This window comes from Ceratocystis lukuohia (assembly GCF_044167205.1).
Source record: "Ceratocystis lukuohia strain C4212 chromosome Unknown Supercontig4_pilon, whole genome shotgun sequence".
NCBI lineage: Eukaryota > Fungi > Ascomycota > Sordariomycetes > Microascales > Ceratocystidaceae > Ceratocystis > Ceratocystis lukuohia.
In genome coordinates, this window is record NW_027263523.1 from 2,389,010 (window position 1) to 2,403,933 (window position 14,924).

Here is a 14,924-nt window from a genome sequence, read left to right on the forward strand (position 1 = left end):
TGTCATCTCCGGATGCCGCTTCCGGGCAGTCGGAAGTCTTAGGTATGCATGTGCCGACTTCGAGGATCTCCTGTGACTTTTGAAGGTCCAGATTTGCAACCAGGAAGCTTTGCTCTGTATGTGAACCAGCCTAATGGCTATTAGCACGGGGTGCAGATCTTAGCGGAGTATGTTGGTTTTGTCCTCTGGTAGGTGGAGTTTCTGTCGCGGTTTTCTTTTGTTGCCGGTCGTTGGGAATAAGCCCATCTTAAGCCGCCTTCGACGCGTACTTCAGAGCTCTGTGATCCGGATCAGATACTTGCACTTGAACCTGAATTTATTTAACGTCTACGGGCATTACGGCCCCAAACGCTTTTTTTCATTTTTGCTTAGTTTATAAAGGCCGAAAAACCTCGAATTGCCACGTACGACCATAGCCTATGGAAAATACGGGGTCCCGTCTGCTCCCCCTTAGTCAAGCCATAGAGCGCTGGATCAGTAGTACGGTGGGTGACCACGTGCGAATACCCAGTGTTGTACGTATATTTCTTTTTGGCCGGCCGGCCGCCGTCTCACCATGACATCTATATCCAAGCCCCCACCCCCTCTCCCAGGCAATAAGCAACGTGGCGCAGTGGAAGCGCGCCGGGCTCATAACCCGGAGGTCCCTCGATCGAAACGAGGCGTTGCTATCTCAATTATCTTGCCGTCATATTACCGTGAAAAACCGGTAGGTAGACGCTAAATAATACATACATACATGTATCCAAGCCCCCATACAGGCCTCTCTATTTTTGCAGCTTAGGCTTTCTTTTTGCTCCTTAAACTTGAATGGGGGATTTGTTTAACTTGTACGGAAATCACAGAGATTCGACGCTGGATTGGCTGCCGGACAGAATTAGCCCTTTTGAAGTACTTGAATATGTTTAATGCCTGGGAATCATGGAGATCAAACAACGCTAATTTTGCAAAGTTCACTATAGGGTTTAAACGATTACAGCGCAATTGCTCCCAAGCTAACCTGCTACTTATTCCCGCTCTATCATGGTTAGGGCCAAGTTCCTCTGCCATACATTTACAATTCTCGTGGGAAGCTTTCGCACAAACCTCGCGGGCAGTTTTCTTGCTATTACCTCGGCATTCCCACGGGTAACCAAAAAGCCTTGGGTTTCTCGCACCCCGAAACTTGATACTGCACCTCTGCTTCCACGCGTTTAATCCGCGCATGATATTCTCCGAAGCCGCCGTGTCCAGAGCATGTTGCCAAGATTCAGGCGGCTGTACGTCAGGGCATTCATTCCCTTTATACAGCCGATATCAACTATTTTTTGGGTTAGTGGCTCAATGCTTCACTGAAATGTCTAATCTTTAGGCAGTTATCTTTTATCCAGTGGTGGAAGTCTACTTTAAAGGCTTTGTTTCTCTATAATCTCGCTGCCGCTACTGACATTGTCGCCCTTGGAACCAAAAGTTCTTCGCTCTTGCAACCTCCTTTGGCTAGTTAGCCGACTTCTTCATTACCTGAGACTCTGCAGTGTCCTAGGACATAGTGTACCTTGCCGGATAGCTTCTCCAGTGCCAGGTTGGAGTTCAAACAGGGCAATACTTGCTGCGTGGTGTAAGCACTCCCTTGGTGTCGTACAGTACATGGGGAGAGCTGCTCAGAGGCGCTTCCTAAGCGAGGTGTTTAGCTTCTCCGTTGTCACTTTCGTTGTCCCTAGCCCGGACTAGATGCTTGCTGCAAAGAATGCTTTGCTCAGGGCTAGGCGCGTACCGCTGTGAGCATGCTTTTTGTGTCAGCTCCTTGATAGCAACCGGCTAGATACCTCAGGGTGTTAGGGTCTGCCGGCGCCGGCAGGTTAAGATATAATGTCCGATAAACGCTCTATATTTCCAACATACGACCATAGCCTGTGGAAAATACGGGGTCCCGTCTGCTCCCCCTTAGTCAAGCCACAGAGCGCCGAACCAGTAGTATGGTGGGTGACCACATGCGAATCCTCGGTGTTGTATGTAGTGATACTTTTTGCTCCCACGTGCATTTTCGGAGAGTGCCTTACAGTCCGTGTTACCTCTTTGTTTGTCCAACATACGACCATAGCTTGTAGAAAGCACGGGATCCCGTCCGCTCTCCCCTAGTTAACCTACAAAGCGCTGGACTAGTATTATGGTGGGTGACCACATGAGAATCCCCAGTGTTGTATGTCGGCACTGTCATCTTTTTGTCCCTCATCCATCTAGAAGGCTGCTCCAACCTCGATACCCTTCCTATGTATCACATATAGCCATAGTCTATTGGAAACACCGGAATCATACGCTCTCCCTTCGTGGCTCTTCAAAACTCCGGACTGATGTGCCAGTAGGTGGCTATATAGGGATCACCGGTGTTGTGTGTTTTTCATACCATTGTAAACTCATACGACATAGCTTTTACTGGGTTTACTTTTTTCCGTATTCTTCAACGTCTACTACGCTTCATGCTAGCCCGTCCCCTGTTATTTGTCAACTCGACACGCCCTTCATTTAGAGTCCGAAATTTCCGCTAGGTATTTGCAGGAGCTATCTTCTCTGAGGAGTTTCTTTACAAACCTTCCTGCCAGTCTTGTAGCGTTTCCCATGCATCTCCATGGGTGGCTAAAGTCCTTCGGCTTGCCACAGCTCGGCACTTGGCACTTTGTCTCGGCGCCCTGATGGTTGAACTTGGAGTGGTACTCCTCGAGGTCGCCATGTCTGGAGCGAGCCGCAAGGAGTTTCGCGGCGAAGCCTCGGTTCAGCCCTCTCATCCAGTTTACCTTGTGTGGCTTTGGGAGTCCCAGTGCCCCTCCAAGGTGATCGGTGTTTGGGCAGTTGTCTCTCATCCAGTTCTTAAATCGGCCCTGAATGCGTCGTTCTTCCAGCGCCTCGCCGCCGCCAGAGACACCGCCCTTTCGGGAACCACTAGATCTACGCTCTTGCAGTCCGCTTTGGCCAGTTGGTCTACTGCTTCGTTCCCGGAACTTCGCAGTGCCCTGGGGCCCAGAAGACCCTGCCGCCTGGTGTGTCTAGTGCTAGGCTCTCCGTTCCGCCTTCCCACTTTACGAGAATGCGCCGGATATCATCGATTTCGAGTTGAGAAGTGCCTGGCTTCCTCATTCACTTGCTGATCCGCTTTGTTACTCCCAGGTTGTCCACTCACAGATTCATACCCTCTGCTTGTGGTGGGGCAACTTCCACTGAGATCCTGACTGCTCTGAGGGCAGCGATTGCTTCCGCGTCCGCCACTTCCTTGTGCCTTGTCTATGGAGCCGTCTATTGTTGTTATGTGCAGGGATGGTCTGCATTGCATGTGTATGCACGTAGCCCACCCGCCCGTATCATTTCTTAACAGATTATTCTGAGGCTTGGGAAAGCCGCGACTCTGTACAGGCTCGGCTTGTTCGTCGTCTTATAACTGACAGCGCTGCCTGGATTCTGTCTCTGGAGAAATAAAAAACGAAAAATTTTGATTTGATTTGAATATATTTAACGTCTACTGGAATCACTAAGATCAAACGACGCAGGTCAGAAACAAAAAAAAAAAAAAAAAAAAAAATTTGAATTTGAATTTATTTAACGTCTACTGGAATCACTAAGATCAAACGACGCTGTATTGCTAAAAAAAAAAAAAAAAAAAAAAACTTGCATCCGGATGCTACATAAGGTCTATTAAGTGCCAAAAATAATATCAAAGGGGACATGGTCTAGGGGTATGACGGATCCTTAGCAAGTCCGAAGCGACTAGCTCGGCGCTCGCATGGATCAGGTCCGGGGTTCGATTCCCCGTGTCTCCATTTTTGACCCCGATGTATTGGTAAACTCCCAAGTTCTCTGATCCGAGTAGAACCACGTCATCTTTTTTACTACCTTCTTTCACCGTCGTATTTCTGCGAAATAACAGTAAGGTAGACGTTAAATAGAACAAACAAACAACCTACCTTCTTTGTCACCGCCTATAGCAGTATATAGAACCTCGAGCGTAGGTCTCAATCCAACTATGGCAAATCACATGTCCAAACAACTCAAGCGGGACTATGTTTATTTTGCTATAGCTCTCTTCTGACGCAGCTTCACTTCATCCCTTCACACACGCATGTTATTTTTCTCCGTTTCTATCAAGCCTACCTTACCGCCTAAACAGCCTCCACATGATCCTCTACTCCAATCTTCACTCCCATAAACAATTGAATCAGTATGAGAGAGGGCCCTTACTGCACAAAATTCCCTAATGTTTTCTATATTACCTGCAGGATTCCAACAACGTAATATGTGGGTTGGTGAGAAATGCAGCGTCTACCAACGACTCATGCCATGGTGTTAAACGAGTGGCTTTGACTTCATATGGTCAGAAAACAGCACCTTGGGCAGTAGTCACATGGAATACCTGAAAATCCTACTCAATGAAGAGACGTTACCTGTCCAGAATTTCTTCGCCGTTGCTCCAAGCAAACAGCTCTAGCGAATTTCAGAGGCGCTCCTGATGTCTTCCCCCAACCGTAAGCTTAGTTTCTCACTAGAAATATAAATGTCAAATGAGATAAGATACATGGAGACAACGCCACCCCTAAAGAATAGAAGGAATGTGAGCTCTCTGATCGCCTAGATATGTATAAAAAGTCCGATCATCATAAGACAAGCACCGCTAGCCTCAATAATCGCCAGCGTGTACACAGTAGCTATCATTTACAGAGGATCATGATACCGGGGGCGGGAAGATATCAGGGCAATCTCCTTCCTAGGTCAACCCCCAACTTCATGCCCAAGTCAAAGCCTTCTTGCGTTCAAAGTTATGTTCCATCAACAGGTCATTTTGTACAGTGATGTATTCAGCAGCTCTGCTTCATTTTCTTCCGCCCATTCCACGGTGACTCCAACGCCATCAAAGTGCGAGTGCTAAATCGCTTCGGTAATATTGGCAGATAGCCCCCAATAACCGTCCATGGTAGTAGTCTATGCATTTTGCGTGTCATATACCAGTCAGTCAGCACGTGTTGCCGAAACTCACGTCCATTCGTTTACTTTCCAGTAAGTGAATACAGCGTAAGAGCATAAGGTGCAACTGCAAGAAAGGAAACCTCGGGTCGCTCTGGCATCAAACAAACAGCCTGATTAATGTGTAAGAGGCTTGAAATTCAAGTGCCTACAGAGGTCAGAGTGTGCTAAGAGCTGCATGTCTTCAAGGGTTAAAGGTAAAGCTATCTAGACGCCCTTAGCAATAGAAGGATAATAATGAAGCTAATCAAGCAATCAGTAGTATTCGCAACAATAAAACATAGGTAGAATGAGGTAAGTAATGCGTGATGGGGGGAAATCAAACCAGACCTTCAACATTTCATCATCACGTTACGACAACCAAGGCAAGCACGTACGCTAGTTTAGTACAGCATATTGATTGGTGGAATCTGCGTATTATTTAACCATTGTTCTGCCGCGGTTAGGCACCACCACAGGTTATAACCCTACTTTACTCGGTCATTCGGTACGTACGTACTTGTCTTCTATCATGGTCTAGCCCGGCCAAATAAGGGTGACCCAAAATCAGTTGGATGACTAAGCATTCATCACCCCGATCTCCGATAAATGATAAATGCGCTATTCCTATCTGCGAGACACCGGCTACCTTTTAGCTTACTGTTAGATGCGCTATCATGACTCGACTGACTCAGTAAGGTTGCGCACTTTGCCCTAGACCCTTTTTTTCTTAGCGAGCTGAGTCCCCCTTTGCCTGTTTGTGCCATTCCTTCATGCTATCAACGTCCATCACGATCTAGCAGTCACATTCCAGCTGGCTGTCTAAACCCATCATATCCTAGGCCGCTTATGCTTTGAAGATTCTTGATATTCATCATCCAGAATGTGCCTTGCTGGGCTCTAACCAATCTCCCCTGGAAGCCTTTGGGCACTTTTGCCTCCAGCAAAGGTGGTTTGGCCGCCGACCTAACTACTCAAATTGTGATACAGCAGCCCGTAGCAGGCATGAAGGCGGCAATTAGATGCTAGACGAATGCACTTATCTAGCTCCGTAGCACAGCTCTGTCTTTCAACATCCCGCTGACCAGCGGACTCGGGCAATATCGCCAATCTAACCCAACCACTAGCCGAATATCGCTGCATTTTGGAAAATCAAGACTGCCTTTCTTCTCCCTGGGGAATGGCGCCAAGGATTTTTACTCTCAGCTGTGGCGGCATGGCCGAGGCAGTTGAGCTTCCTCTCCCGCTCTCCGACTACCAAAGTAACTAGCACTATTGCCCAACTTGGAGACGCTAGCACCATTAGTGCTCATCAGAGCTCGCAAAGCTCTACCTGGATAGACAAATTCAGGCCCGCCTAATGCCCAAATAAGCCAAACGGGCTGGGCCATGAAAGGGAGAGGCCAAAGGTCAGGTAAGGTAATGCCAGGTAATGTCAGCCAAGATGCCTAGGCCTGGGTGGAGTAGCTTCATTGACAAGTTGCCCAAGAGCTAGCCAAACAGCTACCTAAATATGAATAATATGTGCTAGGTCTGGACCGTGCCGAGAGCAATTTGTCATGAAAGTGAGATTTTGGGGATTTCGGCCGTCTCTGAGTGAGGTTGTTTGTGACAGTGCTTAGCTGCGCGCTAGCTATCTTGCTAGCCGGTTTTCCCACCACCACCACCCCCCCCCCCCCCCCTTCCGTTAGGCTATCAGTATGATATGGCTTTGGTGTGGAGATACAACTTTCTTCTCCTACTGAACAGCCAGGACGCCGAGCAAGACCGTAACAAACCAGTGCACTTAGTGGCAAAACTACTGAGTCAGGGTTGGTCCCTGATGGCCGGGAAACTGTGCTTGCGCAAGTCTTGCTTTGGGGCGATTGGCGAATCCACATTCAACATCCGAACAACCTCCCTTCCATCGAGGAAAGACAGAGCTCTTTTTCACGCCCAGTCAAAGTAGAACAAGCCTCATTTTCTACAACACAAAGTGTCTATTGCCAGTATGTACACGGGGTTTCTTTCTTTCTCATATAGAATAAGGGTCTTCTATCTTTCAGCAAGTCTATCTTCTGCAGCTTCTACGGCATAATGTCCATTCGACAGCGACAGCAGCCTCTAATTCCCATGCCAATTGCGGAAGTCCCACATCGCAGCACGCACCCAACATAGTCCGCTTGCACTCTTGTTCTCTCCCTGCCACTGTCTCTCCTCTCCAGTATTACATCTACGCTCTTTGTGCTAGCCCACAAATCTTTAATCGCCGCCAGAGCTTTTTTTTATATTTTTTTTCCAAAACGAAGAGAGAAACGCAAGCTAACAAACGCCCCAATCTTACAAGTAAAGATAACTAAGTCACCGGTCATGCTCTCCAGAAATTTGAAGTCCGTATCTTAGCCCCAGGGCCTACGAATCAGGACACACATAGCACCACTTGATTGACTCGAGTAAAGGAGTTAAGGCATTGCTATAGTATCCCGACTACCAACTAGCCCACAGGGGAGTCAGCTCACTCAGGATTCGTTTTGTGGGCGCATTCAAGCTATAAGGGGCTTAGGAGACCTGAGATAATAGCGAAGTGCCGTACCGCGCCGAAATGCTGCGTTTCTGTCAGTCGCTGGGGGGAAGGGGGGAAGGGGGGGTGTAACGCCCGCGTTTCGGTCTAACAATATCCCCGCATGCGGGAAGCCATGTCTCTTTTCAACCTCGTTTTCTCACATCTTACTGGGCCTGTCCAATTCTCTCTCTTATCCGCCTTCATTCGCTCTAGGCCCCGTCTTCTGGGTTTTGTCGTCTCTTTTCCTATTTAGTATGTTAAGACATACCTGGGAGTCCTCACAGCCTCTCCTAGAATACGGAAGGGGCCTCGGGCGTAAGGCCATATTCTTGAAGGACTTGCTTGACCTGATCATCCGGGCATTTGCCTTGGGATATGCCAAGAAATTTTCAGACATGTGCATCTGGTTTGCCTTCTCGCAATAGGCTGAGAATGATGCCCGGATTTCTCTTATACTCGATAAGAGGGAAATAAAAATAAAAAAACAAACAAAAAATAAAAAAGGACTCTCATTCACTTCCCCCATTGCTCACCCTGCTAGTGAGAGTCGTCAGGTCATGCTACCAAGCTAAACCGCCTTTCTCTTCTCTCAGTCAGACTTGGGGGAAGCATCATCTTTCTCCAAATATCCCAAGACCATGTTTTATTGCCCTGTCACCGAAAAGAAAAAAAAAAAAGAAAAAGGCGCACAGCGCAGACCAGACCAGCCAGCAGTGAATGAAGCAAGACAGTACTCGGACGCTACAGTTGCATTGTGACATGTATCCATCTAATGGATCCGTCTCATCACAGCCTCGCATCCATCAATAGCGAAAACAATGGTTCCAAAGGTTGAGGCCTTCCATCGTCCGTCTCCTGTTTTTGTCCACCATATATGACAGTGGCTCATCTGCTCGCCTGCAGTATAACCCTGCTTCTGTTGATGACAAAAACAGTCAGCGCCAGTCCCATGCTTCATCCACCTGGACAAGGGGCCTTGTCATGCTCTTGACGAGGCAGGCTGCCCATCAACAAGGGCTTGTAACCGACGTAAGCTCAGACCGAAACAAACATTGCCAGTGAGCAGCTACTCACAGCCCCTTGTAGGCGGTTGGTTGACGTGCACATCACACTCGCCGGTGCTCGCGCTTTCACAGGCTTGCCGACACGCTATATCCGGGCAGAGGAGACACAAATGAGTTGGGTCGCGGTAACGGAAGCGCAAGATCTACACCTAGGTCTTGCCTGTAGAGACTGTCCAGTTGAGCCGGCCGTTGGAAATACAGGCAAGGCACGAGCGAGTTGAATGACATGTATCAGATTTAAGCGCATGGCTTGAGGCGTCAGGGGTGAGCACAGAGTTTTGGGTACAGATGTGCGTGTCGTGGTGCCTATTTACACCTGGGTCTCTGTCTCTCGGCGTCAATGCCCACTGTTCACGCCCGACTGTAGTCGCCATGAACAGGCCGTGCGTCTGCGGACCCAGGATGCGGGAGTCTTGGCCCGCATATTACTGGTTAACCGGGGCGGCTAGAGGCAACAAATGCGAGTACGCAGAGCATACGGACCAGCATCCAGGGCTCGCGATCCACACCTGTCCCTCTTGTTGTCCCGTTTAGCTATCGTTGTCGACTGTGTGTGTTGCCTCTTGATATCCAGTGTTCTTTTTTTGTCCCCTCGTCTGTCTCCTCCTCATCACCTCGCTTCCTCTCCTGCTTCTCCATTTTGGCGCCCAACAGCCCTTGTCAAGTCGTCCTTCCACCTCAACAAGCCCTGGCTGTTTTCTCCCCTGTTGTTTTGTTTTCTTGCCATGTTGAGAATTTGGCGAGGCTTGTTGAGATGAGAGAAGACAAGGGCATTGTGTTTGCCCTGTTCTGCTGTCACAAGATGGCCACGGATGAAGGCCCTGGCAGAGTATCAAACGCTAGGTGGGGTGGGGGGGATTGATTGAACAAGATGTTGTTGTTGTTTGCTGTTGGTGTTCGTGATGCAATTATAAACAATGGGATAACAAAGCCCCTTGTGAAACGCACGACGAGCCCCCAAAACGCAGCGTTTCTGTCCCCCTTAGGGTTTGCTCACGACTAGCTACGCTGAATACTAGAGGCAGTGGAAGAAGGAGAGGAAGACGGCAGGGTTTGTTTTCTATTTTTTCTCTTTATCATGTGCACATGTACCTGGTTATATTGGTAGTCTATTGGCATATTAGTCGTTTGTTAATGGGTAACGACATATAATAGTGTTTGCAGCTGGGGAAGCTTGGGCACAGCTTCTCAAGGGACGACCAGCTTAGCTTGACTTGCGTTTGGTCTCGTTGGGAGTTGGTGGTCGGTCCCTCAAGGCAGAGTCTCTCAATTTCAGGCCCTGCCAGCTTTCTTGTCTGTTCTGAACAAGGAATTGTTTCTCTCCAAGCGAAAAGAGACAAGAAGTGGGTGGAGGGAAAAAGAAAACATACCTATTTTTTGGTTTTATATTGGAAGCCATGAATAAGATGATCATCTGCGTGAGGCAGCACAGGGCGAACACAGCAAAAGAAAACAAGGAAGATCTATACAGAAAAGGAAATAAAAAGAAGAAGACAAGAAAAAGAAAACAAATAAATTTCTTCCTTGTTGATAACATCGGCCAAAATCAGACCATCCGGCCTCAGCCGGCAAAAGATTTGAAAAAGCGACAAGGTGAGAACCCAGTCCTCCCTTATTCTTGGGAAAGAATGAAATTAAAAAAAAAGAAAGAAGAAAATATACAAACAAGGTCACCTCGAAAGAAACACGTACCACTGCAAGTAGAAGCAAAGCAGCTAGTGAGTGGCCAATGGCAGGCAGAGGGTAGCAACAACACACGAATCCCCCGGTTGGCGGTGTCTTCTTCTTTCGTCTGGTACGTATGCAAAGCTAGAAAGCGCAAGTATGTGTTGTACTTACGTAGACTAGACACGAACCCGTCCTAATAACTCCCCCATATTCAAGGCCGCGAGGAATAGCAACGGGTTTCATCTGCAACGAAAGACAGGGGGAGACGGGGGATCAGAGCCTTAGCTTGAGGTTGCTAGTGCCACCCAAAAATACATGCTACACGGCCTTCTGGGTTTGGACGCTGGTTTGAGTACGCACTAGCTTGAGAAGCTCTCGAAAAGAACGGAGAAGGATGAGAAGCATGTAGAGACGAGGGGGCTGCTAATTTGGGATTTGGACACAACCCCCGATTGTTAGCAAAACGAAGACACCTGCCAGAAACAAGGAGGATATCCCCCCTCCCCCCCCCCCCCTTTCCCCTCCTTTTTAGTGTCCTTGGTATACGTACTCAGATATCTGCTGTTTTGTTTCCGTACGGTGATGCCTGCGGGGGGGTAGGACGGAGGAGAAACGGGCGGTTTGGCGGGACATCTGCACGAGACAATCGGCTTGTTAGCCAGCAGGCCTCAGCTAAGCTTGCACGTCGCCAACATAGACGTGTTCTGCTATTGCAAAGACATGCATGCATATGCGCACGCCGCAGCCGTGGTATATTGATGCTGTTATATAGTGGCCTCAGACACGGCATTGTTGTTGGGTGCTCGCTTTCGTGGCCTGGTCGGGCTGGCTGCTAGCCCTCAAGATGGCAGAACAGCAACCAAAGAAGACGGGAAAGAAGGGCATTGGGCTGAGCTGCTGTGAAAACGACGGTTCGCCAAAACGCCATCTTTGGAAACGGCACATGTGTGAGCATGTTTGCACTGGGGCAGCAGCTAACAACAACACTGCTACGCCCCTCCCTTTGTCGCCAAATAGAGACGGCGGACAGGCTGCGTTTGAAGATTGGTGGTAGACATGCCCATACTTTGCTTCCTTGTGCTCTAACGGACTGTGCCGGAGCGTGAAGCTCTCCTGAGTAAGAACTTGGCGGGTTTTATCGCAGACTACTGAGAAGGTGCTAAATCTGGTGTCCTAAGAGAGCGAGACGGTTTGGAAGCCGTGCTAAGTGCTGTTGATCCCCCAGAGCTTTCTTTGTAGTTTCTATAAGAGGCCTAGCTTTAGGGCTGGACAAGGGATAGGGCCTGTTGGCTAGCACCATAGTAGGAGGGAGAGAGGAGGAGACACGGCCAGGAATCAGAAAGCGGTTTGAGAAGGACGAATCGCAGCAGAGAAGGACATGCATGCAGTATAGGGCAGTTAGTTCGTGTTGTCTCAGGTTTTTTGTGCACAGGATTGAGAAAACAAGGGAGCCAGGGGGGAGGATGTCCAAGAAAAGTCTAAGTGGTAGCGCAGAGTAGCCATGAACCTAGGCAAGAACGTGGGAGAAGAGAAAAAAAAAAAAAAAAAAAAAAAAAAGAAAAAAAGGAGGACAGAAGAAGGCCTGCTAGGCCTGTTCATTTGTTCTCTCTGATTTGTTGAGGGGAAGAAAAATAGAGAAAAAAAAAAAAACAACATGTCACGAGGTCGCAACACTTCTTGTATGGTCAGCGGGCTGTGCATTTCCCCCGTCTTGTACGGCCTGCGTTTTGAGAAGCATTGAGCCGGAAGCCAGCCCAAGACACCGACACCGTTCGTGAGCTTCTTCTTCTCCGGCTTGTGAGGTTTGAGGGAGTCCTAAAAACAGAGCTTGTAACACGCTACTTCGACAACAAGAGGCCACGCAAGACATGCAGCAAGGCAGAGTTCCAGTCTGGTCCAACCCAGCCCAATCTCAATCTCAGCCCGCCTACCAGCTGGCATTCTTTTGATCGGGCGGGCTCTCTTTCACGTTCTCTCTCCTGGGATTCTCTCACACCGCTTCGGGGGAGAGAAAAGTTTTCAAATGTGTGTCAGGCTGCAAGAGTAAAATGAAATTAGACTGAGTCAAGGAAGGCAAAGAAAGCGAAGGAGAGAAGGAGAGAAGGACAAGTTGGCGGCTGAACAACAACCACAACAACAGCAACAACAACAACAACAGTATGCAGGTCGTATGCGATATATACAGGCATTTATGTTATTTTTTTTTCTTCTTCGGCGCCTAATTCTTTGGCTCATATGCACTTACATGCATTTGCTTGCATGATTTGCAATGCACCTCTCATTAGAGTGAAGAAAAATACCAATTCTTCATCCCACCTCACCTCACCTGACCTCACCTCACCTCACTCACCTCACTCACCTCACTCACCTCACTCACCTCACTCACCTCACTCACCTCACTCACCTCACCCGCCAGAAACCAACCAACACTCTGCGCCAGAAATTAAACCTGAAATTGAGCTGAACGCTTGGCCATCCCTAGAAACCCACCATCCATCCATTTTGCCGGCTGCTTTGATCCAGGGTCTCGTGACTCCCAGTCTGGCCTTGCCTTGTCACCTTCAGACGGTAGTATCCAATGTGTGTGGGCGAGTAGCGTAGCCTTCTTTTCTCCTTGTCTCTCCCGCTCATTTCTTGTGCCGTAGGTGTGGCAATCTTCCCCGGGAGAAAGAAGGACGAAGAAGCCAAAAAGGACTAACCCACGCACACATAGCATCGTCAAGTCTTGCTTTGTGGGAGCACTCAGACGGGCCAAACATCAAAGAGCTTTCTCTCTAGTCCAAATGAGCAACTAACGCGTACACTAACTTCAAAGCGAGCACAAGTTTCCTCCATTCTTCACGAAATCCTATAGGCTCGGAGGGTCAAAGTCCAGGGGCCTTCTCTTTTCTCTTTATGTTTTCCTTCTACATAGACCCGAGCGGTAACTATAGTCCCTACTTTCGCAGCCCAACGAATGGCAAGCCGCCCTTTTTTGATTTCTTTTCTTCTCTGCCTTTACTCTTACCTGGCACATCCTGGGACAGATCACCGTTGCATGGCTTACAAGCAAAGTCGGTCAAGAAAGGACCCATCAGCTCCATTGGGCAACAGGGAGCTTCCCGGTTGTAGTGTAGTTGCAATACACGGTGAAGCTTAGCACTAGTTTGTTGTCTCTATCAATTTCGTGTCTTATTGTGCCAAGGCTGAACAGGGAGTCAGTCTGTTTCTGGGACCAAAAAAGGGCCAGTGAAAATTCTCACAGCAAGAGTCGGGTACACACAAACACAAAGACGACAAAAAGTGCATCGTGGTTAATCTCCCTGCCGTCTAATACCCACCGGACGGACCTCCAAAACGCAGCGTTTAGGAGGTAACGCAGGACTTATGGGCGTCTGTGGCCTGCCGCTTCGAGTTACGACGGAAATGAACGGCAAGTCTAAAAACGAGGCCCTCGGACTACGCAAGAACAGGATTTCTTCCTCGTACATCGTGGGTAGGTGGACACCACATTCCACGATCTTCGAGAAGACCTAAGAGCAACAGCAAATGCTAGGGTTAAGCGAGCCCAGTAGGGTTCGCGGGTTGTGCTACCATATAAACGCAAGGACACCATTTCGCCGACTTTATCTTATTTCCTTGTGTGTGATTTTCAGCTTGCCTCTCCTCTGCTCCAAGATAGCCCCTTTCATGTAAAGTTCCGTTTGCACATGTGAAGATTGAAAAATGAAAGAAAAGAAGAAAAAGAAAAGAAAAAAAAAAAGAGAGAAAAAAGGGGGAGCAGGAGGAAGGGCAATAGAGGGAGAATGGTTTTGCTCGAGTTTCCCTTTAATAATGTTGGATCACGAGAAATAAACAAGTCTCCTTTCCCTCGCTGCTCTTTGAGCTGGACAGAACACGTTCGTTCCTGTTTAGATTCCTTTTAATAGAGCTATGCAGCAAAAAACGGCTTGGGCATCCCTGAAAACAATGCACTGAGCTTTTCCTACTGCAGATCGTGGGGTTTCTGGTGAAGGCATTATCCTGGCTTCGACAGCCAGGCTGCCAGCTTAAGAAATCAGAAAAATATCAAAAAGGGGGGGAAACTATACGCAGTAGCCGGATGTAGCCTTCTTCGTAGAGCAATAGTCTAGAGGCCTTGTGGCCTGTTCCCAAAAAGACGGCCTCATCAGCAGGGTTACCGGCTGTTGAGGTCTCAAACCCATCGAAGGACTTTGCAGGTCCCAAGAGCCCAAGGCCTGGGACTTTAATACAGAAGGGCTTCAGATCCGGGTCTTGGGAATTTCAGAGTTGCTTCAGGGCAAAAGCAGGTAAAATGAAGGTTACAGATAGCCGCTAATGTCAGAAAATAAAAAAGCTCGCTACTGGATACAAAGACAAAACACGGGCGGGCAGCTAGCAAAATGAAGGGCAGACAAGGAGAGACCAATGCCAAATGTCAAAAAGCCACGGAGAGACTTGCGGCAGAGAATAGGCAGGAGAGAAGAGGGAGTAGCGGCGAGCGGGCAAAGGGGGACAAGAACAAGAAAGACCAAGACCAAGACCAAGAACAGCTTAGCGTTGTTGCAGTGGACATGGAGATAACAAGAGGAGGAGGAGGAGGAGGAGGAGGAGGAGAAGCAGCAGAAGAAGCAGCAGAAGAAGCAGCAGAAGAAGCAGCAGAAGAAGCAGCAGAAGAGAAGAGCAAGCCAGCGCCCGACGACTGA

At 48.5% G+C, this 14,924-nt stretch overlaps 2 protein-coding genes across 2 annotated transcripts; one reads left to right on the forward strand and one right to left on the reverse strand.

The window, feature by feature from the left end:
• Positions 1 to 2,216: 2,216 nt before the first annotated feature.
• Positions 2,217 to 3,299, reverse strand: HOO65_040563 (putative double-stranded RNA/RNA-DNA hybrid binding protein; the record flags this gene model as incomplete). Its single annotated transcript, XM_071002912.1, has 3 exons — positions 2,217 to 2,247; positions 2,569 to 3,011; positions 3,165 to 3,299. 3 exons carry the CDS (start codon positions 3,297 to 3,299, stop codon positions 2,217 to 2,219), a joined length of 609 nt encoding a protein of 202 aa, XP_070859406.1.
• Positions 3,300 to 14,621: 11,322 nt separating this feature from the next.
• Positions 14,622 to 14,924, forward strand: HOO65_040564 (uncharacterized protein; the record flags this gene model as incomplete). The annotated part of the gene is made up of 1 exon (XM_071000682.1): positions 14,622 to 14,924. One exon carries the CDS (start codon positions 14,622 to 14,624, stop codon positions 14,922 to 14,924), a length of 303 nt encoding a protein of 100 aa, XP_070859407.1.